The 27,400-nt window shown below is 37.2% G+C and overlaps 1 protein-coding gene across 8 annotated transcripts in view; it reads left to right on the forward strand.

Moving 5' to 3' along the window:
• Window positions 1-27,400, forward strand: part of EVI5 (ecotropic viral integration site 5) — a 231,629-nt gene that overhangs the window by 126,802 nt on the left and 77,427 nt on the right. For all 8 annotated transcript variants that reach the window (XM_037162019.2, XM_053668269.1, XM_037162021.2 and 5 more), the window contains 3 exons: window positions 14,442-14,576; window positions 16,988-17,128; window positions 18,722-18,880. In XM_037162019.2, the coding sequence (XP_037017914.2) occupies window positions 14,442-14,576; window positions 16,988-17,128; window positions 18,722-18,880 (435 nt within the window). The remainder of the gene's footprint in view (window positions 1-14,441; window positions 14,577-16,987; window positions 17,129-18,721; window positions 18,881-27,400) is intronic.

Here is a 27,400-nt window from a genome sequence, read left to right on the forward strand (position 1 = left end):
CAGGAGTGAAGGATCAAGATGATCTGCCTGTAACTGTTGGGCACAATGTACTAATTACACCAGGAGGAATAATGTAAAAAGATGAAAAATATATACTATGCAAACACTAAACAAAAGAAAACTGGAGTTTATGTATCAATGTCAGATAAAGTAGACTTCAAAACAAAGGATCGTTCCAGGAAGAGGGACATTTTGTGGTAGTAATAGGGTCTGTTCACCAAGAAGACATAATAATCTTACTTAGGATTGTATGTGTTTAGGAATATATGTCTCCAAACATATGTATGCTTCTAACAGAGCATCATGAAGCTGAACTGAGAGAACTGAAAGGTGAAGTGGACCTTTATACCCCCTTCTCAGTAACTGATGAAACAAGTAGGAGGAAAATCAGTATGGATATAGCACTGAATGCTTCTATTAGGAAAGGAAATAAGTTTCAAACCAGTAAACTAAGCTGCCTTAAGAAACAACATATAAGAGCAAATTCAACTAAAGCAAGTAGAAGGAAGAGATAATAAAAAAAAGAACTCAGTGATACTAAATCAGTACAAAAATATTGAGAACCCCCTGAAAAGCTCATTCTTTGAAATGATTAATAAAGTCAATAAACCTCTATTTAGAGTCTAGACTGACTGAAGAGAGGCGAAATAACCAAGGTCAAGGATGACTGACTCTTTTTTTGAATTATATTTTGTTGATTATGCTATTTCCCCCTTTACCCCCCTCCACCCAGCACCCCCTGCTCCCTCAGGCAAACCTCCGCCATTGTTTATGTCCATGGGTCATGCATGTAAGTTCTTTGGCTACTGCACTTCCTATGCTGTACTTTACATCCCCATGGCTGTTCTATAACTACCTATTTGTACTTCTTACTCCCCTCACCTCTTCACCCATCCCCTCACATCCCCCTCCCATCTGGGAACCATCAAATTGCTCCATATTCATGATTCTGTTTCTGTTCTTCCTGTTTGCTTAATTTATTTTTTAGTTTCATTTGTTAATAGATATGCATTTATTGCCATTTTATTGCTTATAGTTTGGATTTTCTTTTAATTTTGTATAATAATGGTTTGGTGATGATGAACTCCTTTAGTTCTTTTTTCTTGTCTGGGAAGCTCTTTATCTGTCTTCAGTTCTAAATGGTATTGTTGCTTGGTTGTAGATCTTCACTTTTTATGACTTTGAATATTTCTTGCCAATCCATTGTAGCCTGCAAAGTTTCTTTTGAGGAAAGAAAGCTGACAGTCTTTGAGAACTCCCCTGTAGGTAACTAACTTATTTTCTCTTGCTGCTTTTAAGATTCTCTCTTTGTTTTTAACCTTTGGTGTTTTAATTATGATATGTCTTGGAGTGGGCCTTTTTGCATCCATCTTGTTTGGGACTCTCTGTGTTCCCTGGACTTGCATCTTTATTTCCTTTGCCAAATTAGGGAAGCTGTCTTTCATTATTTTTTCAGATTTCCAATTCTTGCTCTTTCTCTTCTCCTTCTGGCATTCCTGTGGTGCAAATCTTGGACCTTTTGAAGTTGTCCCAGATGCTCCTTATAATATCCTCATTTTTTAATTCTTTGTTCTTCTCATTGGTTGTTCTTATTGGTTTTCTGCTTCCTTATGTTCCAAATCATTGATTTGATTCTCAGCTCCATCCACTGTGCTGTTGCTTACTTGTAAATTAGTGTAAATTGAATCCTTCATTTCTGACTAAATCTCAGATTCAAGTCCTCACTAAGTTTGAGGACCTCACGCTGTTGAGGTCCTCACTAGGTTTCTTGAGCATCTGCATAACCTTTGTTTTGAGTTCTGCATCTGATAAATTGCTTATCTCCATTTTGTTCCTTTATTTTTCTGGAGTTTTGATCTGTTCTTTCCTTTGAGCCATGTTTCTTTGTCTCCTCATTTTGGCAGCCTCCCTGTGTTTGTTTCTATTTATTAGATAGATCTACTTTGACTTTGTTGTCTTGGTAGTGTGGCCTAATGTTGTAGGTGTCCTGTAGGGCCAAGTGACACAGCCTCCCTTTTTACCCAGCCTAGGTACTTAAGGTGCACCCTTTGTGTGGGCTCTATACACACTTCTCTTATAGTTGAGCCTTAGTTGCTATTGGCAGATCAATGGGAAGGGTTTACTTAGGCCAGTCAGTTGCAAGGATTGGCGGTAACCTCTGCCCTCTGTGGAGGATCAGCTGTGCAGGGGCAGGGTGGTGGTGTTCCAGTGTGGTCTGTAGCTGTTCACTGGCTGCATTGGCCCTGATGTTTCACAGATGGTACAGGCCAAGGTCAGGCCTGTCTGTTTTGCTTGTGGCCACCCTGCCTGAGCTATAAAGCATTCTGAAATGGCTGCTACTTATGCTGGGGTGGAGATTCCCAGGTGAAGCCAAGCTGTGAATCTAGGCTGGCTGCTGCTAGTGTGAGACCTGGGGCTCACTGAGGTCAGCTGTTGCTTCTTTGAGAGAATTTAGGATTTTGGGCAGCATGAGCCAGGATCAGCCATTCATAGGGAAAAGCAGCTTGGGTTAGCCTGTAAGTTGGGTGGGGCGGAGTCTCTAGGGATCTCCAAGGTGGGTCAAACAGTGTTGTCCAGGTTGATGGAGTCTCAGATAATGGCGCTAGCTTGCTGGCTCTGTGGGTGGAGGGTTTAGAAAAGGGACAATGGCTTCTGCTTGCCTTGATGCTAGACTCTTCAGTTCCTCTCTGTATGCCACTGGTGCCTTTCAAGCTGCTACCCCAGTGCTGGAGCTCAGAGGGAGTGAGTCTGAGCAGGTGACTTCACGTTTTGGTTAAGAGGATTGCTTGGGGCTCCAGAAGTTTCTTCCACAGACTCAGTCCCTGTTGGTTTTTGCAAATCAAAAGATGAGATGTGGGGATTCATCTTTTGGGCATGGAACCCTGAGCTGTGAGGCCTACTGTGGGGCTGGGACTCCTTGCTCCAGAGATATCCCTCTCGAGTTTTTATTCACCACACATGGATGTGGGAGCAGGTTGTTCCATGTCGGTGCCCCTTCTACCAGTCTGGATGAATGTGGCTTCTTTAATTCTGTAATTTTTAAACTTCCATTCAACTCAATTTCTGATTGTTCTGAGTGATGGTGGTTCTCTATTTTAGTTTTAATTTTGATTTGGTTGTGTGAGGAGATGAGCAATGTCTGCCTGTGCTGCCATCATGACCAGAAGTTGACACTGACTTCTTACAGATATAGCCAAGTTGTCTTGTCTCATATTCTGAATTTGATTCCTTCCTCATGGTGTCATATTTCCTGTAAACTAGAATCAGTTAATAATTTTTAACATTTCAGTGATAGATGATGCTGTGAACTTTATTTAGCTTTAAATCAGGAAGCACATAAATTGTTGTTACTATTTAATGATGCTGAATTTTATTACCATGTGAAGTTTGGCTGCTGTAGACTTTCCCTTGTAAAGGTATGGTTTCCTTGCAACTATTAAGTAATTTCTTGGAAAATATTTTTGTACCAAATAAATATCTTCTCCTCTATTCATTGACCTTATACCTAATGGTTTTAGCATCCAGTAATTGGGTTTCCAAAATGGTAATTTTCATATTTTCTCATTTTTCTACATTTATTAACTAATGCTTTTCTATAAAGAGATCTTTCTTTTCTCCCCCCCTTTAATCTCTCTTACTTACAATGTACTCTTCCTTATCACTCCAGATTCACGGGCTTTTTGTTTGTTTAATGTTTTATATAATTTTTAATGGTTTTGAGACTGTTAGTACAATAATATGCTATAGTTTTTTTACAGTAATGTATCAATTTTTTCCAAAGCAGTTTTTAAAAGGTAAATTTTACTTTTAATTAATTTTAGGTATTCATGTTTTTTATAAAGTATTTCTGTTCTACAGTTATTAAATAATTGTTTTTAACAGAAAAATGATTTATGCTGGACCCTAATATAACTGTCAAGTACTAACTTGATATTGTTGGTTTGCAAAAATGATTCAGTTAATTTCTTATTGAATTTAGTAAATTTGTATGCATTAAATATATGCATACACTAAAATATATATATACTAGTTCTTAGTATGCTGTATATACACTAAATGCTAAGTAAATTTTAAATTAAATAAAAAACTAAGCATAAAATAAAGCCAAGCAGTAAGATTAAATTGTCAGTTTAAGTATTTGTTTCACATGTTCCATGTCAGTTTTTCCAGGAAACCTAGAAGTAGAAATGATACAATAAATGATCCGATAATATCATACAGTTGCCTTTTCTGACTCGGTCCCTTTGAGTGTTTTATGTTGGACAGTTTTTCATTATGAGATCAACTGTCTTAGAATCTTGCTTGATTTGTTTAAAAGCGTTTTACCCACACAGGACTGCTTATCATTCAGGTACCCTGAATAAACAGTTGTATCCAGCTGTTTCTTGGCTAGGTTCAGCATAAAGAATAAGGATTGTGGCAGTTAAGGCTGCCTAATACTGAAATGACAGCCTTTTGAAGTTCTTGGGACCTTCGTACTGGGAAGTACTGAAGGGGAGGCTAGACAAGATTTCTTCTGACCTTCCTTTTGTTTCCTATAATTCTAAAGGAAAATATGAAAGAATTTTGTGATACTTTTAAGAATCAAGGATTTTATATGAGAAATAAAAACTAATCTTACTTAGATTAAACTCATGAATAAACTTTATTAAACTAAGAACTATCCATCAATGGCAGTTGTGAAATCTTCTAGATAACTTATTTTAGAAAATGTGTTTGTTCAGCAGCATTTAGGAATTGCCCTGTACCTGATTTAGCTAGTTAGTGGTTTTGTTTTCCTTTATCAATACTGAAGTTAATGTTTACCTCTCTTCTTTTGTTATAACACTGCTTAGCTCTACTATAGTCACCCTTAAAGAAAAGCCATTTAATATGTAATAATTTACCAATTATTGGTAAATTGATATGTCTTTTTAAAAGTCCAAAATAGAGTGATGATGTTACAGTCTAAGAGTTTGATAAACTCTTTGGCTATTGATAATATGCCTATAAATCTGGACAGAGGTTTTATTCCAAGACAAATTCTGACCTTAGTCTAAGATTAGATGTTTTACATTCATATATAATCACTTTTTCTTTTCAGTTTAAAATAATAAATAAACAAATGGTAGTAATTGTTTCAACATTAAAAAATCTTGCATTTAAGATGAACTCCCATCTTAAAGGATATATGTAATTTTCCAGATGTTGGGAACAGATTATTTAAAAGTGATGTACCATTTTATCAAAAAAAATTCAGTGTGGCAAATCTATAAATAATACACCCATATTGCTTGGAATTTTTTAAAAAAGACTATTTGGAGCATGTAGTAGGGAGGATTACAAGCATTATTTGGGGATCATATGCTGAGAAGGAGAGCAAGATAAAATTTTTTATTTAACTTTTTTCTGCTGTAATTTTGTCTTGTAGTATAGAAACCTATTCTGGACTGCTTGCCTTGTGTAATAGTTTTTTTCAGATGCTTTAGATGTGACATTAGAAATGTACCATATTTTCACACTATTATAAATTTTATTTTTGGAACAAATGGATTTTATATGTTACTTTTACAATATTAATTTCCCTCTCCCCATGTTTAATATACAGTATGTAATTGAGGGGTTTTATTGTTTTTTAAATAAGAGTTGACTAATTTATTATGTAAACACTGTTGGCTCACCTACTATGAAAAGCACAGATTAGTTCAGACAGTACAGTAGTAAGTCAGTCATTCAAACTATCCCTGGCATGCTTGTATAATGTATATAGTGATAGAACTTTTTTAAAGTGCATAGTTAATCATTTAATTAGTATTGTGAAAAATGCCACAAAAGAGAAAAATATAAGGTTTCATGAAATATGTGAGTTTCTGAAGAGAACATACAATTGTCAGGTCTTAAACTTAGTTACTTAATGTATAATTAAATTTAGAGAGTATTTGATATAGCCATATAGACCATCCTTTTTCCAATTTGGATTTTTTTAATTTAACAATACAAGATTTTTCTTTTAAATTCAAATATTTGCTGCTTACTATATCACTCATATGTCCTTCAAATATTGAATTTGAGAATTCATTCTTTTGTTTTACTCAAGACACAATCCAGAAAGATTACTAAGGGCTTTCTAGCTTATCTTTTACCTTTATAAGTTTTTCAACACTGGAAAAGCATATGAATTAAAAAGCAGAGACTCCACCTGCGAAAAAAACTTATTTTCTGTCAGTTTCATTTAGATGGGTTTGCTGATATCACAGGAACATTAAGAGATTCCCTGACAAAAGTGAACTTGATGTAGGTATAGGGAAGTCATTTGTTATTTAAAGACTTTTAAATAAATGACCCTGTGCTGACTTATCAGCCATCATAATTATGGCAGTTGTCATCTGGTAAAACAAATTGTATATCTGTCAAGTTACTAATGTGAATATGAAATACAGTGGTACCTGTATTAATTTGTTACCACTGTTAATTTGTTCCGGAACTTGTGATGAGTGCTGAAACCCACGAGTACCAAATGATGAAGCATTTTCTCTTGCAAGGTGGTGTTGAGACATAGCAGTTCTAGCCAGTGCAGTGGGTCCCCAGCAAGTGCTGAGTGCCGAAACTTTTCTTCCTCATCAAAGTGTGATGAGTACAGGATTTGATGAGTTCTGAAGCTGATGAGCACTGAGCGCTGACTGTGTTGTACTCTTCTAAGAATTTCTTATTACAGGAATATTATGTGAGGATGCATAAATTATTTTAGATGCATAGGTTTCAAACATTGTACCATTAATTCTTAGAACAGTGCATTAAAAACAGTATATCAAGCTCTTTAAGGTAGGTTGGGGCAAAAGTTGGTTGTATGAAAAATAATACATTAATAAATAAAAAATAATACAAGAATAAACTCAGTGTTTCACATACTTACAACTGTAAACCTGTTTGTATTATTTCAATCCTTATATGGGTTAGAGGCTAAGAACCTAGGCTATGTAGTTTATTCTCCTGATTAACAGAATTGCTGATTGCTGTTTGACCTTGCTGACTCTTTTGAGTTACCTTATTAGTAAAGTCACAGGGATGTAATGTGTAGCATAGGGAAAATAGCAATATTATAATAATTTTGTATAGTTACTAGACTTACTGGGATGATCACATTGTAAGGTTCATAAATGCCAAACCACTATTTTATACACCTGAAACAAATATAATATTGTATGTCAACTGTACTTTAATATTTAATAAATAATAATAAATTTAAAATACGTGGTCAGGGTTCAATGAGAATACAAAGCACTTAGCATTTGTATAGCACATAATAAGTACTCACTAGATAGATGTTAGCTGCTATCATCATCATCATCATTATCACTATAAACTTTAAAACTTGTTTTATAAATAATACTTTTTTCTTGTGGGAAAAACAAACAGTTTACTGTCCACAGAAGTATCTGTGGACATGGCCACTTTGACACCAGTCCTGCCACTCACTTGTGTGTCCATGGACAAGTTACTTAGCGGTAACTTCTCTGCGCCTCTGTTTGTCCTGTGTACAAGAGAGCGTTGTTGGGGCTTACGCGGATGGTTCTACTGGAGAATAATGCCTAGTGCATAGTGAATACTCAGTTAATGGTAGCTATTATCAGGAATAGTATTAACATTATTCCATTATTTCATTCTACCAGCTTACTCAGCCAGTGGCATAGGCTGCTAGTCATAAAAAAAAAAACCCAAAATTACAAAGAGCTTAAACTGTTAAGGTAAAATTTTTAGTAGACTAAATGTTGACAGAAATATCACAAGTGTCAACTTTCCTGACAAAATTTAGATCTGCAAAAGCTTCAGTGGGGAAAATTTTATATGGTAGAAATGAAATAATGACCAAAAAATAAAATTCAAAAGCAAAAGCTCCAATGGGTCAAATATGAAGTGGACCAAAAACAAAAAAACAACAATAAAACCCATAATCAATAGATTTCATCTTATTTTTTAAATTTACCTTGTATTAGGGTTCATCAGAGAAACAGAACCAATAAGACACACACAGATTTATTGTGAGGAATTGGCTCACGCCATTATAAAGGCTGAGAAGTCACAATCTGCCATCTGCAGTCCAGAGGCCTAGGAAAGCCAGTGGTGTAATTCCTGTCTGAGTCCAAAAGTCTGAGCAGCAGGGAAGACAATGGTATAAATCCCAGCCTAAGTCAGGAGGAGCCCCAAATCCCAGCTCAAGCAGGCAGAAAGGGAATCAATTTTACCTTCCTCTTCTTTTTGTTCTATTTAGGCCCTCAACTAGTTGATTAGACAATGCCCACTTCTAGTGGGGAGAGCAGTCTACTGTGTCACCTGGAAACACCCTCATAGATTAACAGAACTGCTGATTGCTATTAGACCTTGCTGAAGGTCATAGACACACTCAGACCTCATAGACACAGAAGTGTAATGTTTGATCTGGGCACCCCATGGCTTAGTCAAGTAGACACAAAATTAACCATCGTAAGTCCAACCCTTATCAACTTGGCACCCATGTGCATCTCCTTAAACCATTCTTAATCTCCACATAAGACAATAACAGCAAGGTCATAAATCTGCCTAGCATGGTGCAGTTCTCCTGCACACAACCATAATTGCATTAATGCCATCCCTATAAGAGGAGGTCGAGTCCTTCGGTGATATTTTCTCAGTATCCTGTTACTTAAATATTATGATGTAAAGTTAACAATACTTATATAGTACTGTGATATAAAGTTAATGTACCTTATATTACATAAGGGAATAAAAGGAAAGAAGATACATATAGATACATAAACATTCATAGCAAAATTAAAAGGAACTACTCATGACAATTACCATCCTTGCGTCTGTAACAGGTGGTGGTAGCTAGTATTTATTTGTGACTGACTACCTTCTTCCTGTACCCATTCTGTATTTCCTTTGCCTTCAGCAAGCACCTCAGCTGGTCATGGTTCTTTACCTGATGGGGTGACTCAAGCCTTCATTTCCGAAGGGTCTGGGCCCTCCATAATCCTTCCTAGATTAGGTTTTTGTAATTTTTCATTGACCTTGATCATGGGGCATGATAATACTAGGAGACCCTAAAGGATATCTTATATTCCAGCCACATTTTTCCTAATCCCTACTGCGGCCCAGTAGTCCAGTGCCCCTTGGTAGTCAGGATCATGGGGGAATCCCAGCCAGCACCATGATTCCCTTTTTTGCCTGTTATTCAGAAGCATGAGGATCCCAAAATGGCCAGGTGAGTTTTTGCTTCCAGTTTAGTGAAGTTATTTTTGAGTCTGTTGATGAGGGAGCATTCCTCGCTCTGGGACTACGATTTCTAGACCAACAGTAAAAGTTCTCAAAGCAGACATTTTGCTGGTGGTGAGTCACGAGGGGTAACAATGAGTGGGCTCACTCCTATTTCCACTTTTTGACTGCTGTGTTTCTGAGTCTTTATTATGGGAGAAACAGCACCATATATGGGACACTGAATCAAAGCCTATTTGTACTTCTGGAAACCTAGCTCCTGCCATGCAAGGTGTTGCCACCTAGCCGGCACTGTAACTGAGTCTTCAAAAGGCCATTTCACTGTTCTGCCAAGCCATCTGCTTTAGAATGTTAGGGAACATGATAAGACGAGTAAATTCAATGAGGTTGGGCCCATCGTTGTACTTCTTTTGCTGTAAGGTGACTTCTTTGATCAGAAGAAATGCTGTGTATAATACCATGCTGGTAGATAAGGCATTCTGTAAGTCCACAGATGGTAGTTTTGACAGAAACATTGCATACCGGGAATGCATGTCTGTACCCGGAGTTGTGTCTATTCCAGTAAGAACAAAATGCTGCCCCTTCCATAATGGAAGCCCTCTATCAACCTGCCACCAGGTAGCTGGCTGCTAACCCTAGGGAATGGCGTCATGGCAGGGGTTGGGGAGTGGTCTCTGCTGCTGGCAGATTAGACATTCAGCAGTAGCTACAGCCTTGGTGAGTGGAAGTCCATGTTGTGGAGCCCATGCATAACTCTCACCCGTCACCCCGGCCACATGGTTCATAAGCCCATTATTGGGTGATAACAGGGGTGGCTAGGGAGGAGGCTGACTGGTATCCACACAATGGATCATCCTATCCAACTGGCTTTAAAATCCTTCTCTACTGAGCCCACCCTTCAGTGAGCATTCACATTGCACATAAATTTCTTCATGTTTTCAGCCCACTCAGAGAGGACTCTCTACATAAGCTTCCCCAGATTTGTTACCAATTTTTCATTCTACATTAAACCGAGGTATGTCCAGCATTTCCAGTTTACTTGTTGTGGTCACCTTTTGGTTTATGTTTCAGTCAACCAGCCAAACAAATGCTAGAGCCTTTTCTGACTCTTAAAACTGCAATACTAAAGTGTAGAATCTCTGTATAGTGAGACCATATTATTATTAAGAATGAATTTCAATGAAAATACTATTTGTCCAACAAAAATGCATATGATTGTAATTGACTAGGGTGAAATTGGCTTTGTGGAGTTAGATTCATTCTGAATACTTCTTTAAAGTATATCAGAGTTTATATAATTTTAGTAATATGTTTCTTTAGTAAACACAGATTCAAAACTTCCTTGGTCCTTCTGTTCATTTCAATTGAGTGTGAAAGGTAACATAAAATGTTAAATAATGATACCCACCTACTCTAACAGGTATAACAGGAGGGGGATATATGTAGGACTATTGTAATGATCCAAAGAAAGATGAAGGCATGAATGAAAACAAAGACAAGGTGGAGAGGAACAGGCAAATTCAAGAGCTATCTGGAAGAAAAGTGACTCAGGTTTTGTGATTGGATGGTACAGGCTGAATATAAGAGGAAAAGTTTTGGCTTGTCTGTATATTAGATGGTGGGATTCTCAATAAAATAATAAATACATTAGGAGGAAAAGATGGGGAGTTTCGTTTTGACATGTTGAACATGAGATGAATATGAGGTCTACCATATACAGAAGACCAGTAGGAAGTTCTGAATATGGATCTAGCTTACAGAAAGATCTGGGCTGGAAATATGGACCTGAGAGTCATATCTACCTATCTGTCCGTCTGTCTATCTCTCAATCAATTTCCCTTGAGTTCCATCATTGTATGTTTTCTCTTCCTCTGCCTGTCTCTTTCCTTCTGTCCCCTTTTTTGCTGTTTTATAGATCCTTCCTTGGTAATTTCATTCACTGACTAAGTAGACTCTATAAAGACAATATCCAATACATATAGACAGTTTCTGATACTGCCTACACATACAGTCTGTATAGACAATTGATTCGGACACCGGCCTGCAGTGTCCATGGCATTATAGATGAGACGAGACAAATTCACATGGATTATCAAGTCCTGTGGAGAAAAAAGGACAGCAAGTCACTCTCAGAGAGAGAGCACCTGACCCTTGCCTGGACAGGCTTTTATTGGATTTAATTTGCAAAGGAATACAGGGGGTATACATAAAGCTCATCAGTCATTGTCAGGCAGAAATGATTAAACAGTAGATAACATTCAAAGAACTCTGAGGGCTTATTTTGAATCAGGGTCAGATAGTTAAAGGGCCATAAAACTTTGGGGGACAAGCTCACTTTATGCTTGGACCCTTATCATTTAAATTGAGGGTATTAGCAAAGTAGGTTTCATAGGATTTTATGCATTATTTCTTAGGCCTGATCGCCCTAGCAGGGGCTGTACCTACCTCCAGCATCGTTTCAGGATTAAGGCATTGTTTCAGGCTTAAATCAGGCAGGGGAAGTAAAGCAGCCAAGAGATTAGGAGACTTCTTGCAGACAGAATGAGGACTCAGGCTAGTCAAAGCTGAGGGGCAAGGGTCCGTAAGAAAAACCCCCTTTTTCTATAGCCCTCCAAGTTCTTCCCTGAGGGCTCCTTTGCAACCATGCTTGTCTTAGGTCATCCCTCCTTTGAGGAATCTTGCCAGTCTTTGGCTAACCAGTCATCCACCTGGGGCCAAGCAGGGTGAAGGAAAAGGGGGCAGAGGTGGTACCTCTACAAGGAAGATAAGCTTTGTCTTGTAAGTGGCTTATGGTCTCAAGATCTTTTTACTCAGCCTTAGCCACGGGGGAATACAGCTTCTGAAACCAGGCAGGGTGATTCCCAACAGACAATGGGTGAAATCATGTATGGTTGATCTACAAAATAAGAAAATTAAAAGAAAGATTGAGAGAAAACACGATATTAAACCTCTGGGACTACTAAGTCACACACACACACACACACACACACACACACACACACACACACACAAACTATCTGAAGTAGAATTGGTAGAGGAGACAGAAGATAGGCAGGAGAACCATGGAAGAGTAACAGAATCTGAGAAAAGAAAAAGTTTTAAGAGTTGTCAGTGGACTAGTGAAGGTAAGAGCTAAATAAAACAGCTTTCACTGAGTTTTTTTGTTAGTAATTAGAGAAGTTTCATCAAGGACTAAAGCTAGTTTTCAGTTGGTTGAGGAACAAATGGAAAGTGTGAAAGGAGAAATAACATGTAAACTATGGGATTTAGAATTTATCACTTGAACAATAGAGGACAATTAGAAGTTTTGTAAATTTTATTGAAAAAAATGTCTTCCAATGTTAGTAGGGTGTGTGTGTGTGTGCGCGCATGTGCACATGTGCACGTGCACGCTTGGTTGGATCGTTTGGTTTATACCAGATCAATGAGTTCATTTTCCTGTGGGCCATTTGTGTTTGATATAGTTCCTGGGGATCTCCTGATATAGAATCTTGGCAAACACACCTGAACTGTGGTTCTCAGGGCTTTAGATTAAGGGCAAAACCACCTAGTACTATTTATAAAATAACTGTGATCTCATTGAACAAAAATTATAGAACCCATAGTTGATCATTCCAAAAGAGTGCCTTTCTCCTATTTGGTAAGGTAAGTATTTGCTAAAGTGATATAGGTGTATCACTTTACACCTATACTTTGTTACAGGTGTATTTGTATTGAAACATTTTAATAGAAAATTACTAGGAGAAAGAAATAATGTGTAACACACTGAAGAATTAAAAGGTTCTCATTTGCTTAATTAGTGAACTGTTTATTTTTGAAAATGACATCATGTTTTGAGTAACTGGGGCAAAGGAGTACCATATATTTTCATTAAGCACTTAATAGTTTTTCTTAATGGAGTCTTCGTTTGACATCTATTTTGTTCGTAATGTACTGAAGAGTAAAAGAAACCATTCTTTCTGCATGCTAGTTCAGTAGGAGATTGTTTTCTATGACTTTATTTTGAGTTTTTGAGTTGCCACTTTTTCTTTGTTACATGGATTACATGTGAAGTGATAGTTTATTTTAGGAAGTCTTTTATTGTGGTAAATTAGATATCTTTTGTTTTCTTAGAACAATTTGTGTATAGAAACTGGTTTCTTAAGCGGCTGCATTGGTATGCACATTACGGAGTAGGAAAGGAGATAGGAAGGCTTCATGCGTCCGTGGTCAGTGTGTTCATGCGGCATCTGTGTTTTTCTCTGCTTCCAGCAATCTCATGCATATCTTTAAAGAGATCTACATTTCTAAAAGAAAATACATTTTTGTTCTGCTGGGATTTAGGATGGTTCTCGTAATTGTGGATCCCTTGTTTTTATTTCTACTGGTTAAAATAGAATTTTCAGTAAATGTGTACTTGTCTTCTGTAGCCTATAACAGTACTGTCCAAAAGCACTATGAGACAAATATGAATTAAAAGTAGTAATTAATAATTACAGATAACATTAATATTTTTGTTTAACTCAGTGTATTCAATATACAGGGTCTGGCACAAAGAACACCCCTTTTTATTATAAAATCGTAATCATGTAACTGTGTAACATAACAGTGTCACACTTAAGCACACCATATGACATTTAGGTGAAATGTTCAAGTTGCTGTCCCTCTCGTGCTAGACATTCTCTTACCCTACCAACCACACTCAAGCAAAGCAAGCCTTACTTCTGCCGGACCCTGTGTTATTTGAACAGGTAATCAATGCAGAAGTTATTTTGCCTTTTGTATTTCATATTTTCAAAATCCAGTTAATATTTTGCACTTACAACCTTTGTCTGTTCTGTTTGGCCTAGCCACATTTCAGTTGTTCAGTAGCCACATGTGGCTAATGGCCACCCTATGGTACAGTGCAGGCCTGTGGAGTCAGAGCAGATACTTCATATCTGGGTGGATAGAAAGATAAAGAGATATCTATTTTCTATAAAATGGATTTGATTAGTGATAACTAGGTACCAACACCTAATAATGTGATCATCTTTATGTATATCAAACATGGCCTTTTCTAGTGATTGGAAAGTTAATTGGAGGAGATATACTGAAAATACTGGATCGATGGAAGGTTTTGGTGATTTGGTTGCACTTAATCGCTGTACTGTGCAATTGCATTTATTTCTGTTGTATGTTCATGTTTCATGAAATTTAAGTCTATCTGTCTATAATTCTATAATTTGTAGCATAAATGCAGTTCCAACTACAATGAAGATTTTGTGCTCCAGCTAGAGAAGGAATTGGTTCAAGCCCGTCTGAGCGAAGCCGAGTCTCAGTGTGCGCTGAAGGAGATGCAGGATAAAGTCCTGGATTTAGAGAAGGTGAGAACGACATGTGCTTTCACTCCCAAATCAGACAGGACATGTACTAGATCCTTGTTAAGTACTTACTGAGCAGTTAAGTTGGACTTGGTGCTTTTGTACATTAGGAATCTTAACATATTAATTACTGAGAGAAGACAGGAAAAAATAAGATTCCCAGTTATTCTTTGTTATTGCCATACTACTCAAAGTCCCATATTTAAGGGTAAAATGGAGGTTAGAGTCCTTTTACAGGAAAACAACCAGGATAATTTTTATATGAATATTATTTAAATGTTGGAAAAGAGAAACTTAGGGGATAGAAATGAACTGTTGTCCTCAAATATTGTAATATCTTCATCTCTAGGAGGTTGAACTTGATTAATACATAAACATTTTAGAGAAAATTTCACTGGGTGTAACTGTTACAATTTTCCAAACGACAGTAGCCACCTCAGGGTATGTAGAAAGATCTTAGCCTCAGGTATACCACAGAAGCTAACTTACCTCTTTTCAAAGTCATTAAAGTACTTTGAAGATTAGGCAAGTAGTAGAAATACAAACTTTCAAGTTTCGTATAACTCTCAGACTTGAGAATCTGTCTGCTAGATAACAAACTCTGTTTCCTTGTCTTAAATCACTGATGTCTTGGGCTGTATGTTGCATTCGTTCCTTTCATCCCTGGGGAATATCTAACTATGGACTCAAAGGCTCATAAATAACAAACATGACAGACTTGAGTTGTTCTTAACTATTTCTTAATGAAATAGAGCAGGTATAACTACAGTCAATAGTGGAATAATTCTGCTAGAAATCTGCTTGCTATTTTTATATTGCTTTTAGAAAATTTATTCTCATTTATTGAGAAAATGGCCTACAAGAATGCTTTGAAAAATGCCCAACAGAATATTTTATTCTAACTACAATTTAGGAGTATTCTGGGCTCCCTAATTTAGATAGTAATCTGAACATGTGAATTTTTGGTAGTAAGCAATGTCCTTGAGTCCAATTTAAAAATGGACTTCTTAAGTAGCTTTGTTGGTATTCATACTATTGAGCAGAAGGGAAACAAAATTGGAAGGTTTTGTGTTTCCTGTGATCAATTTCTTCATGCATGGTCTCTTTTATGCATATACAGTAAATTTCTAGTTTTCAGTAGAGAAAATATTCAAAGTTCATTATGAAAATGTATAGTTTGCAAGAATAACTTTATTCTATTATCACTGTGAGCTAAAATCTTCATGTGTTGTACCATGAAATATTTTAGAGAGAAAATTTTATAGATTCAGGTTCATCTCATTAGTACCTCAGTTTCCCTAAGGAGCTTTTACTGGGGATCTAATTTAGGATCTCTTGGTCAATGCCCAGGGTAGTTTATTACAGGGATACCCTGTATGCTAAGGTGGGTCTTTCAGTATGATAGGACAGTAATCTAAATCTTGTACCCTTGAAACATATTTAGGTCACCTTGGTCTTAATTTTGTGACTATTGATTACATAGTGACTAATGAACAGATTTTAGACTATTCTTTCCATAGGTCTTTAAATATAAATGATGTTTATGATTCATTTGGAGTCCTAATCACAGGTTAGTCCATTTATTGCCATGTTGAAAACCATTTTTAGTCCTATTGGTTTGTAACACTGATTAGCATTTTATTAAATAAAGCAGAGTTAGACTTCCTGTGTTCTCAAAATTAAGTAGTTACCTTCATACATTCCCATATGAATGTAAAACAGTGCAGCTGCTTTGGAAAAGTTTGACAGTTTCTTAAAAATTAAATGCAGAATTACCATCTGATTCAGCAGTCCTGCTTCTTGATATATAATATACTCAAGAGAACAAAAAACAAAGGCCCACACAAAAACTTCTACACTTCTAGTCATAGCAGCATTATTCATGTTACCCAGAAAAGTGGAAACAACAGAGATTCCCGTCAACTGATGGATGGACAAGTAAAATGTGGTATGTTCATATAGTGTAACATAAGTGGTCAACAAAAGGGATGAACCTTGAGAACATGTCCAGTGAAAGAAGCTACTTATAAAAGGCCACATGTTATATGATTTTATTTATATGAATGGTCCTGAATTGGCAAATGAAGTAGATTGGGGTTGTCAAGGGCTGGGGCGGGGAGGGGGAGGGGAATGTGGAGTGACTGGTAATGGGTGCAGGGTTTCTTTGGGGAGATGATTAGAATGTTTTGAAATTAGATCATGATCATGGTTGTACAACCCTGTGAATACTCTTAGAAATGACTGCCTAGTATACATTAGAAGGGTAAGTTTCATAGTTTGTGAATTTTATCTCAATAAAATTGTATAAAATTAGCTATAATTACATATGGGACAAAAATAGCTCTTATATGCTCTATTTTATTTTATTCTTTAAATTTAAAAATAAATTAAATTTAAATTTTCGTTTGCTTTAGAGAAACAACTCCTTTCCTGATGAGAATAACATTGCAAGGCTTCAGGAAGAACTCATTGCTGTGAAACTGAGAGAAGCAGAAGCTATTATGGGTTTGAAAGAACTTAGACAACAAGTCAGAGATTTAGAGGAGCACTGGCAGGTATATATGTCGTGTATGTGTGTGTGTGTGTGTTTAGATTTTTAATTTATTTAGAGAGAGGGGAAGGGAGGGAGAAAGAGGGAGAGAAACATCAGTGTGTGAGAGATGGCATGCCCCAAACTGGAGACCTGGCCCACAACCCAGGCATGTGCCCTGACTGGGAAGTGAACCAATGACCTTTTGATTCACAGACCGGCACTCAATCCACTGAGCTACATCAGCCAGGGCTATTGTGTGCTTTTCAAAAAGAGGGTAAAACTTGAATATTTACTTTGTGTGAGTTTGAAGTAGTTGATGACCAACACTAGGATATGAGTTTAAATATGAAAGATCCTGTATAATGTATACAAGGAGAGTATTTATAAATTAAAAGTAGCTTTAAGCTGTTTCTCCTTTTTTTTTAACTCTTATAATTAAACAAAAGAAAATAGAGGTCAAGTCATATTTTCATTGTTATACCACTGTAATTTATTTAACTTTTTCTGGAAAAACTTTAAGGAAGTAATTCTTTATATAGTACATATTTTTTCTGTTAATTTTATATTCATATTTCAGTATAAAAATGTGGAAGGCTGACACAAATATAAATTTGTCTATAAATTTGTAACTTCTTTTGAAAATTAGTATCTCACAAAATAAAATAAAGACATTTAGCCAGTTGTATGCCAACAAATTTATTCACATAGGAGGAAAACTATTGACAAGGAACAAAAAACCAGAATCTACTTGAAAAATAACTAAATAAAATTTTAAAAAATTAAAAAAAAAACACCAGAATCTGTAAGAGAGAAGAGAGAGAGGTAAGAAAACAATAACCAGACAGCATTTGAGGATAGTGATCTTGTTTTGAATTTGGGGAAGGCAGTGCATCTAGCAAAGTGTTAGGAAGCAATCAACTGGATATTGAAAGCAAACAAACCTCCCCCTTCACCACAGGTATTTTAAGAACACTGCTCTTAACTTCTAATAGTGCTTCCTTAGTTCATGAATAGCCCTATTTTTTCCCCTTTTCTTGGGATTTTGTTAAAATATGAAAGTCTAGCCCTGGCTGGTGTAGCTCAGTGGACTGAGCACGGGCCTGTGAACCAGAGGATCGTGGTTCGATTCCCAGTCAGGGCACATACCTGGGTTGCAGGCAGGTTCCCTGCAGGTCAGTTCCCTGCAGGGGATGCACTAGAAGCAACCATACATTGATGTTTCTCTCCCTCTCTCCTTCCCCTCTAAAGATAAATAAATAAAATCTTAAAAAAAAAAATGAAAGTCTCATAAAAAATTTAAGGTAAAATTTGTAGTGTTTGCAATAGCTAATTCATAGTATTAAAAAATTGAGCTATAATCCGAGTTTTCTGAAATCTTCAATTTACAGGCAGTGGAATCTGCAGTGTGACCTTTCTGAAGTTATTTAATCACAGTTTCCATTTTCATACCTATATAATGAAGATAATAGTATCTGCTTAGATTTTCTGGAGATTCAGTAAAATAATGTGTATAAAGTGCTTAATATAGTACTGAATTTGACATAGTTGCTAAGTGAAGTTAGCTGTTATTTTGATACTAGGAATATTTGTTGCAATATAATTTTTTGTCTTTTAGCGCCACTTAGCTCGTACAGCTGGAAGATGGAAGGACCCACCTAAGAAACACGCTGTGAATGAGTTACAAGATGAACTGATGACCATTCGACTTAAAGAAGCAGAAACACAGGCAGAAATAAGAGAAATAAAACAAAGGATGATGGAAATGGAAACGCAGGTATGATGGAAAGCCTGATCGCTTTAAAAAATACCATTAGCAGATCAAAAGTTTATGCACAGAGTGTATCATCTCTAGAATAGAGGTAAAAGGTAGACATAAAAAACTGTTTATACTCCAATTTTGTAGCCCAAATAAAAAGGGCTAAAATTGTTTTCTTTGATATCAGAGATTTAACTTCTTTGACATATTCAACAAAGTTTAAGCAAGTCATAATACTCCATTTGACTTTGCTGCCTTATTACACAACTCAGGAAGGAATACTCATATAGAGCAAAATTTTTCAACCTTTACACTATTAACATTTTGGACCAGATAAGTGTTTATTGTGGAGACGGTCCTGTGCATTTTAGAACGACTAGCAGCATCTCTGGCCTCTACCCACTAGATGCCAGTAGCACTGAGTGCCTCCCTGTTTCTCACCCCACGTTGTACTGACCAGAATGTGTTCACACATCGTCAAATGTCCTTGGAAAAGTTCCCTGGTTGAGAACCACTGATATAGAGTGTAATGTGAACAGTGCTTCCTAAAATTGTGTGACAGGAATTCTCAGCATTTTCTTCTCAAACTCCCCTTTCTCTAATAAACTCTATATTAAATACACTTAAGATATGAAAGGTCCTTTTTATGAAAACTATTTGTATTTTAAAGGTGTATTTGGTTTTTGTGCATTTGTGCAGATTATATTCTCTATTCTATGAAATGTTATTTCATTTTCAAAAAATATTTATTCGTCAGTAGGGGGCATAGTTAACTCATGTATCATTCTGCATGCCTACTTACAAAAACAGAAATGATCATTCCAACTTGAACATAGCATCAATATGTAAATCCCTTAAAATAAATATATTTTGTTTTACATTGTTCAGAATTACTTTTTTATATTTTTCATGGCAATTAAAAATAGTAGTAAGATTATGAAAAGTAAAACTATTTTTGTAATGGGAAGTTTTGTTTTTATAATCAAATTTTATCTCAGTATATATACTAAAAATGCAAACACAGCTTTTAAGCCATGTTCAGGATTTATTTCAGACTGGGTGTAGGTGAATTCAACAGATGTGGTTTTGAGAACTTTACTGTCCAGCCTTCAAAGAACTTGTACTTGAGGAATCAGGAATTCACAAACTATATTTAATATAATTTACTATCTGAGATGATTGATGCTAACTAAATATTGTGGTAATCATTTATTAATATATGTAAGTCAGATCATTATGTTGTAGGCTTTAGATTTATACAGTGCTATTTGTCGATTATATTTTAATAAACTGGAAAAATATGTAATTCAGAAATGTGGTAATTAGAGAGTTAGATAGAAATTTCATGGACTAGGAGGGGGAACTAATTCTAGCCAGGTGGTTTGGGTGAAGGCCTTCTTGGGAATTTGTGGTGTAATGGTAATGCTGTGTTAGTCATCTACCGAGTTGCATATCAGACACCCATGTATCCAGCACCCGGATTAAGACACGTGTCCTTGTCGATACATACAGCTCCAGTTCCTTCATTCTTAATAACTTTTAGAAAAATTCACCTAGTGACTATCTCAGTGTATCGAGCCTCACTTCTCTTTGTACCAAATTTACTATTATAATCAGTGCTGCTCTCAACATTCTTGCATATGTTTCCTTGTGTATATTTCTAAGAGTGTCTTTAGAACGGGGTTTTATTATTTTCTTGGCTATGAACCCCTTTTTCAGGCTGAGGCTTATGAACCTCTCAAAATAATGCTTTTTAATGCATCAAATGAAATACGTAGGATTGTAAAGCAAACCAGTTACATTGAGATAGAGTTATTAAAGTACTAAAAAGCAAAGAAGTTCGTGACTACAACACTTATGTTGTAGAAATGCATACAACATATTCCCAATGCTGGATTCAGGATTATAATACTGTAGATTTTTTTGTATCTAAGTGAAATTGTACTGTATTTTCCTTTTTGGGGAGATTCTTTTCTGATTTTTTGTCCCAAGGTAAATGAGGTGGGTTTTATTTTATCTTCTTCTGTTCTCAGAAATTTTATGTAACATTGGATTACCCATTACCTTAATATTTGCTAGAATTTATTTCTTTGAACACTCTTGTTTTGTGAGAAGAGTAACTATTGATCCAAGCTATCAAAGGGTAGGGCTGTAGATCTTTTCAGGTCTTCTGTGTCTTCTTACATCCGATTTGGTAAGATAAGGCAAACTTCAAGAAAATAATGAAGGTGACAGACTTCTGATCAACACAGAGGTGTAGGTAAACATGACCACCTCTTTGCACAGCCACATCAAAATTACAGCTAAACTGCAGAACCATCACTCAAAACCATCAGAAATTGAGTTGAATGGAAGTCCAACAACTACAGAACTAAAGAAACCAAATCCATCTAGACTGGTAGGCGGTGTGGAGCCAGGGATTGCCGAACAGGCTGGTCCCACAACCACATGTGGTGGATAAAAATTCAGGAAGAATATCTTGGGAGTGAGGAGTTCCAGCCCCATACCACATCCCCCAGCCCAGGATTCTGTGCCAGGAAGATAAGTCCCCATAACTTCTGGCTGTAAAAACCAGCAGGAATTGAATCGGTGGAAGAGACTTCTATAGTCCCAAGCAGTTCTTAGAGAACCTGCACACAGAGTTACTCAGACTCAACCATCTGAGCTCTAGCATGGGGGTAGCAGCTGGAAAGGCAACAGTGGAAAACAGGGAGAAACTGAAGTGTCTGGCGTCAAGGCAAGAGCTGGGGGATAGCTTTCTCCCAGACAAAAAGAGGGGCAAGTGGCCATTGTTTCTTTTCTAAACCTTCTCTCCAAGAAGCCACAGAACCAGCAGGCAGGTGCCATATCTGAGACTCCATCAACCTGGCTAACACTGTTTGCCTCTCTCTGGAGATCCCCTGAGGTTTTGCCCCACCCATCTAATGGTCCCACCCAAGATGTGAACTCTAGTTTCCCATATGAATCTCTGGTCTTCACAACTTCCTAAATTATCTCACACAAGCAACAGTCAGCCTCAGTGAACCCCCAGCCTCTATACTTCTTGCTAAGTGGCCCTAGGCCCAGCATAGCAGTAGCCTAGATTCACAGCTCGGCTTTGCTTAGGAATCTCCAAGCCAACACAAGTAGCACCCATCTCAGATTGCTTTATGACTCAGACAGGGTGGCACCAGGAAGAACACAAGTAGGGACGGACCTTGGCCTGTACCACCCATGAAACTGCAGAGCCTACATATCCAGTGCAGCTACAGAGCACATTAGAGCACTACCACCCTGCCCCTGCATAGCTGATCCTCCATGGAAGGTGGAAGTTGGTAGTTGGTGTTCACATCCAGTTCTTGCAGCCAACTAACCTGGATAAATTCCTCCCATTGACTTGCCAACAGCAATCAAGGCTCAACTACAAGAGGAGGATGTACTCAGTCCACATGAAGGGCATACCTCAAGTGCCCAGACTGGGTAATAAGGGAGGCTGTATCACTGGATCCTACAACATTAGGCCAAGACAGAGTCAAAGCAGCTCTACCTAATACATAGAAACAAACACAGGGAGGCTGCCAAAATGAGGAGACAAAGAAACATGGCCCAAAGGAAAGAATAGATCACAACTCCAGAAAATGAACTAAACAAAATGGAGATAAGTAATGTATCAGATACAGAACTCAAAACAATAATTATGAGGATGCTCAAGGAACATAGTAACTCAACAGCATAAGAAAGATTCAGTCAAAAATGAAGGATACACTAATGGAAGTAAAGAACAGTTTACAAGTAAGCAACAGTAGAGTGGATGAAGCTGAGAATCACATTAATGATTTGGAACATAAGAAAGCTAAACACAACCAATGAAAACAACTAGAAGAAAAAGAATCCAGAAACTGAGGATATTGTAAGGAGCCTGTGGGACAACTTCAAAAGCTCCAATATTCACATCATAGGGGTGCCCAAAGGAGAAGAGAAAGAATAAGAAATTGGAAACCTATTTTTAAACAATAATGAAAGAAAAATTTTCTAATTTGGTGAAGAAAATAGATATACAAGTCCAGGGAGCACAGAGCCCCAAACAAGGTGGATGCAAAGAGACCCACTCTAAGACACATCATAATTATAATGCCAAAAGTTATAAGATTCTCAAGTTAAGATTCTTAAAGAGAGAATCTTAAAAGCAGCAAGAGAAAAGAAGTTCATTACCTACGGAGGAATTCCCATAGGACTGTCAGCTGATTTTTTATTCTCAAAAGAAACTTTGCAGGCTAGAAGGGATTGGCAAGAAATATTCAAAGTTATGAAAAGCAGGGACCTATAGTCAAGATTGCTCTTATCCAGCAAAGGAACCTGAAGGGCAGGTAAAGAGCTTCCCAGACAAGAAAAAACTAAAAGAGTTCATCACCACCAAACCAGTATTACATGAAGTGTTAGAGGTACTTATTTAAGAAAAAGAATATAAAAAAAAACTATGAACAATAAAACAGCAATAAATACATCTCTGTCAACAAATGAATCTAAAAAAGAAACTAAGCAAACAAAAGAACAGAGACAGACTCATGAATATGGAGTGTGTTTTGATGGTTGCCAGGTGGGGGGGGGTGTTAGGGAATGGGTGAAAAAGTGAGGGGAGTAAGAAGTACAAATAGGTAGTTAGAATAACCATGGGGGTGTAAAGTACAGTATAGGAAATGGAGTAGCCAAAGAACATATACCCATGGTCAGTTGACATGAACAAAGGGGTAGGAATTGCCTGAACAAAGGGAGGGGGGTTGACAAAAGGAGAAGATTATGACAACTGTAATAGTCAATAAAACAGAATTTCAAAAAAGATGGAGGTGTAGATAGATACACTGCCTCCTCCCACAAGCAAAAGAAGGACAACAAATTTAAAAACAAAAATCAAACAGAACTACCAGAAGTTTGACCTTTATGGAAGTCAGACAACCAAGGAGTTAAAGAAGCAACATTCATCAAGATAGGTCAGAGGGGCAGAGACAAACGGCCAGGTGGAGAGGACCCAAGACCAAGCAATGACGGGAGGACCAGTTGGGTGAGGCAGTGGCTGGTAGACCAGCGGTCTCACATTCGTGTGCAGATAAACTGGGAGGAACAACTGGGGAGTAAGACAGACTGAGCAACCCAGAGTTCCAGTGTGGGAAAACAAAGCCTTAAAACATCTGGCTATAAAAACATGTGGGAATTGTGGTGGCAGGAGAAACTCCTAGCTTCACAGGAGAGTTTGTTGGAGAGACCCACAGGATCCTAGAACTTACAGAAAATCACCCACCCAGGAATCAGCACCAAAAGGGCCCAATTTGCTTGTGGGTAGCAGAGGAAGTGAAAGAAAGAAGGGCAAGAGTCAAGCAAGTGGCATTGTTCCCTCTCTGACCCCTCCCCCACATACAGTGCCACAATGCAGCAAAGTGGGTGGCTCTGACCTGGCCACTAAGGCTCCACTCCTTATAATGTAACAGGTGCATGGAAACAAAAAAGTAAGGCCCAAATGAAAGAACAGATCAAAACTCCAAAAATAGAACTAAATGATGAATAGAACTAAATGAAGATAGCCAACCTATCAGATGCAGAGTTCAAAACACTGGTAATCAGGATGCTCACAGAAATGGTTGAGTATGGTCACAAAATAGAGGAAGAAGTGAAGGCTATGCAAGGTGAAATAAAGAAAAATATACAGGGAACCAACAGTGAAGGAATGGAAACCAGGACTCAAATCAACAGTTTTGAGCAGAAGGAAGAAATAACCAACCAGAATGGAATGAAAAAACAATTAAAAAATATAAGGAGAGGCTTAGGAATCTCCAGGATAACTTGAAACATTCCAGCATCTCAATCACAGGGGTGCCAGAAGAAGATGAAGAGCAAGAAATTGAAAACTTATTTGAAAAAATAATGAAGAACTTTCCCAATCTGGTAAAGGAAAGAGACTTCCAGGAAGTCCGGGAAGCTCAGAGAATCCCAAAGAAGTTGGACCCAAGGAAGCACACACCAAGGCACATCATAATTCCATTACCTAAGATTAAAGAGGAGAAAATCTTAAAAGCAGCAAGAGAAAAGGAGGAAGTTGCCTACGAAGGAGTTCCCATAAGACTATTAGGTGATTTCTCAAAAGAAACCTTGCAGGCAAGAAGGGGCTGGAAAGAAGTATTTGAAGTCAGGAAAGGCAAGGACCTACATCCAAGATTACTCTATCTAGAAAAGCTTTTATTTAGAATGGAAGGGCAGATAAAGTTCTTCCCAGATCAGGTCAAGTTGAAGGAGTTCATCATCACCAAGCCCTTATTATATGAAATGTTAAAGGGACTTACTTAAGCAAAAGATAATCAAAACTATGAACAATAAAACAAACACAACTCTCAACAACTGAACCTTAAAAAATGAAAACAAAAACTAAGCAAAGAACTAGAATAGGAACAGAATTCCAGAAATGGAGATCACATGGAGGGTTATCAGTGGGGAGGGAGAAGGTGGGGGGGAATGGAGGAAAGGTGCAGGAAATAAGAAGCCTAAATGGTTGGTACAAAATAGATGGGGGAGGTTAAGAATAATATAGTAAATAGAGAAGCCAAAGAATTTATGTGTATGACCCATGGATATGAACTAAGCGGGAGGGGCAGAATGCTGGTGGGAGGGAGGTGCAGGGTAGAGGGGAAGAAAGGGGAGTAAAGATGGGACAACTCTAATAGCATAATAAAATATAAAAGTATATAATTAAAAACTAATGTGGTGCAAATAAATGCTATTAGAAATAATGAAAGGCACATAAATACAGAGTGGGGCTATATCAGGTTTCCAGTTTTTCATATGGAAAACAGTATAATAATAAATAATAATACAAGAATAAACTCTGTGTTTCACATACCCACAATTGTAAACCTTTTTTTTGCCTCACCTTGTATAGGTCCAGTGATAATGTAGATACAGTAAAAAGAATCTCAGAACAACTTTAAGTGATAAATTTGAAATTTGAAAATTTAGATGAAATGGACATTCTATTCAGGGAAATATGATATGGGTTGAGTGTTTTTTGCCTGGTTATTTCTCTGAGCTTCTTTGACCTGTGGAACTGTGTCTGTAATAAAACTTGGAAAATTCTGGGTCATTATTTCTCCAAATATTCTTTTGTTTCATACTGTCTTCTTTTGGGATTTCAACTACACATGTATTAGATTGTTTCATGTCCAGCAACTCTTAGGATGTTCTGTTCTTTCCCCCGTTATTTTGCACTTTTTGTTTTAGTTCTTATTTATTGAAATATTTCTATTGACTTATTAAGTTTACAGATTCATTCCTGCACTTTGTGAGTTGATGAGCCATTGATGGCATTCTTCATGTCAATTACTGTATTTATCATTTCTAGCATTTCTGTTTGATTCTTACAGTTTCCATTTCTTTGCTGATATTCTCTATCTGATTTTACATGTTTTTCAACTTTTCCTTAGAGCCTTTAGTGTATTAATCACTGTTATTTTAAATACATGTGAGATAATTTCAACATCTGTGTCATATGTGAAGCTGGTTCTGGCGATTGCTTTGTGTCTTGGTTGCGTTTAGTTTTTTTCTTACTTTGTCCTATGCTTTGTGATTTTTTTCTGTTGAAAACTGGGTATCTTGTATAGAACAGTAGACTAAGGTAAATAGTTTTTATGCCTAGATATGTGCATACCTTTCCTTCTGCTAAGACTTTAATGTGGGGGATTTGAGTTAATATAGTCAGGAGTTGAGCTGGGTTTGAGGTGTGTTGTTTCTGTGGTTACCCTCATTACACCACAGGCTTCAAATTCCTCTAGCAATATCTTATTTTTAGATTGGGGGCTGGTTGCCAATGGGTTTTCTCACTATCTTCAGGTCCTCCCTTTGCACAGCACTTCAGAAAGGGTCAGTCTCCAGAAGTATTCTATCGTTACGTATTACAAGAGGTTGGCAGGGCAGAAACATCTCTGCCCTATTGGTCTGGTAAAACCTCAGTCTTAGGCCACACTGTCTGTGGATCTGATTATTTGGCCTTCTTAGTTCTCCTGCCCTACACCGACTATAGTCCTAGACCCAAAATACAGTCCTGCCCCTTACTCAGATACGAAAGTTTCCCTAGTGCCCCAAAGAGATTAGTGTTCCAAGCAGATTAAAACTTTTACTACCTAGAGTAGGCAAGCAAGAGTCAGTGCCCCTCCTATATTGGCTGCTATTCTCCCTCATGCCTGTACCATTGGTCTTTCTCAAGGCTTTCATCAGTCTTTCTGTTGTATATCTGTTGGGGTCCATGGAGAAGAAGTTTGTGAACCCTGTTGCCACCCTGGGCTCCTCACTCTCTAGCCAGCCAACACTAGTCCTCTACCAATTTGATATTTATTTTAGCTGAAATATACTTAATAGCTTCTGACTGCTTCCACCCTTGTCACTCTTTAGATTCAGGGCTAGTTGGTTGTCCTCCGACCTCACCTCTCTGGGTTCAACAAAAGTCACAAAGTTAGAGTTTGACTGGGTTTTCTTCTTTTTGAATTGAAAGAGTGGGTGTAATACTTTTCCTGACTGTCT

This window comes from Artibeus jamaicensis, unplaced genomic scaffold (assembly GCF_021234435.1).
Source record: "Artibeus jamaicensis isolate MK-2021 breed Jamaican fruit bat unplaced genomic scaffold, CSHL_Jam_final contig_482, whole genome shotgun sequence".
Lineage (NCBI taxonomy): Eukaryota > Metazoa > Chordata > Mammalia > Chiroptera > Phyllostomidae > Artibeus > Artibeus jamaicensis.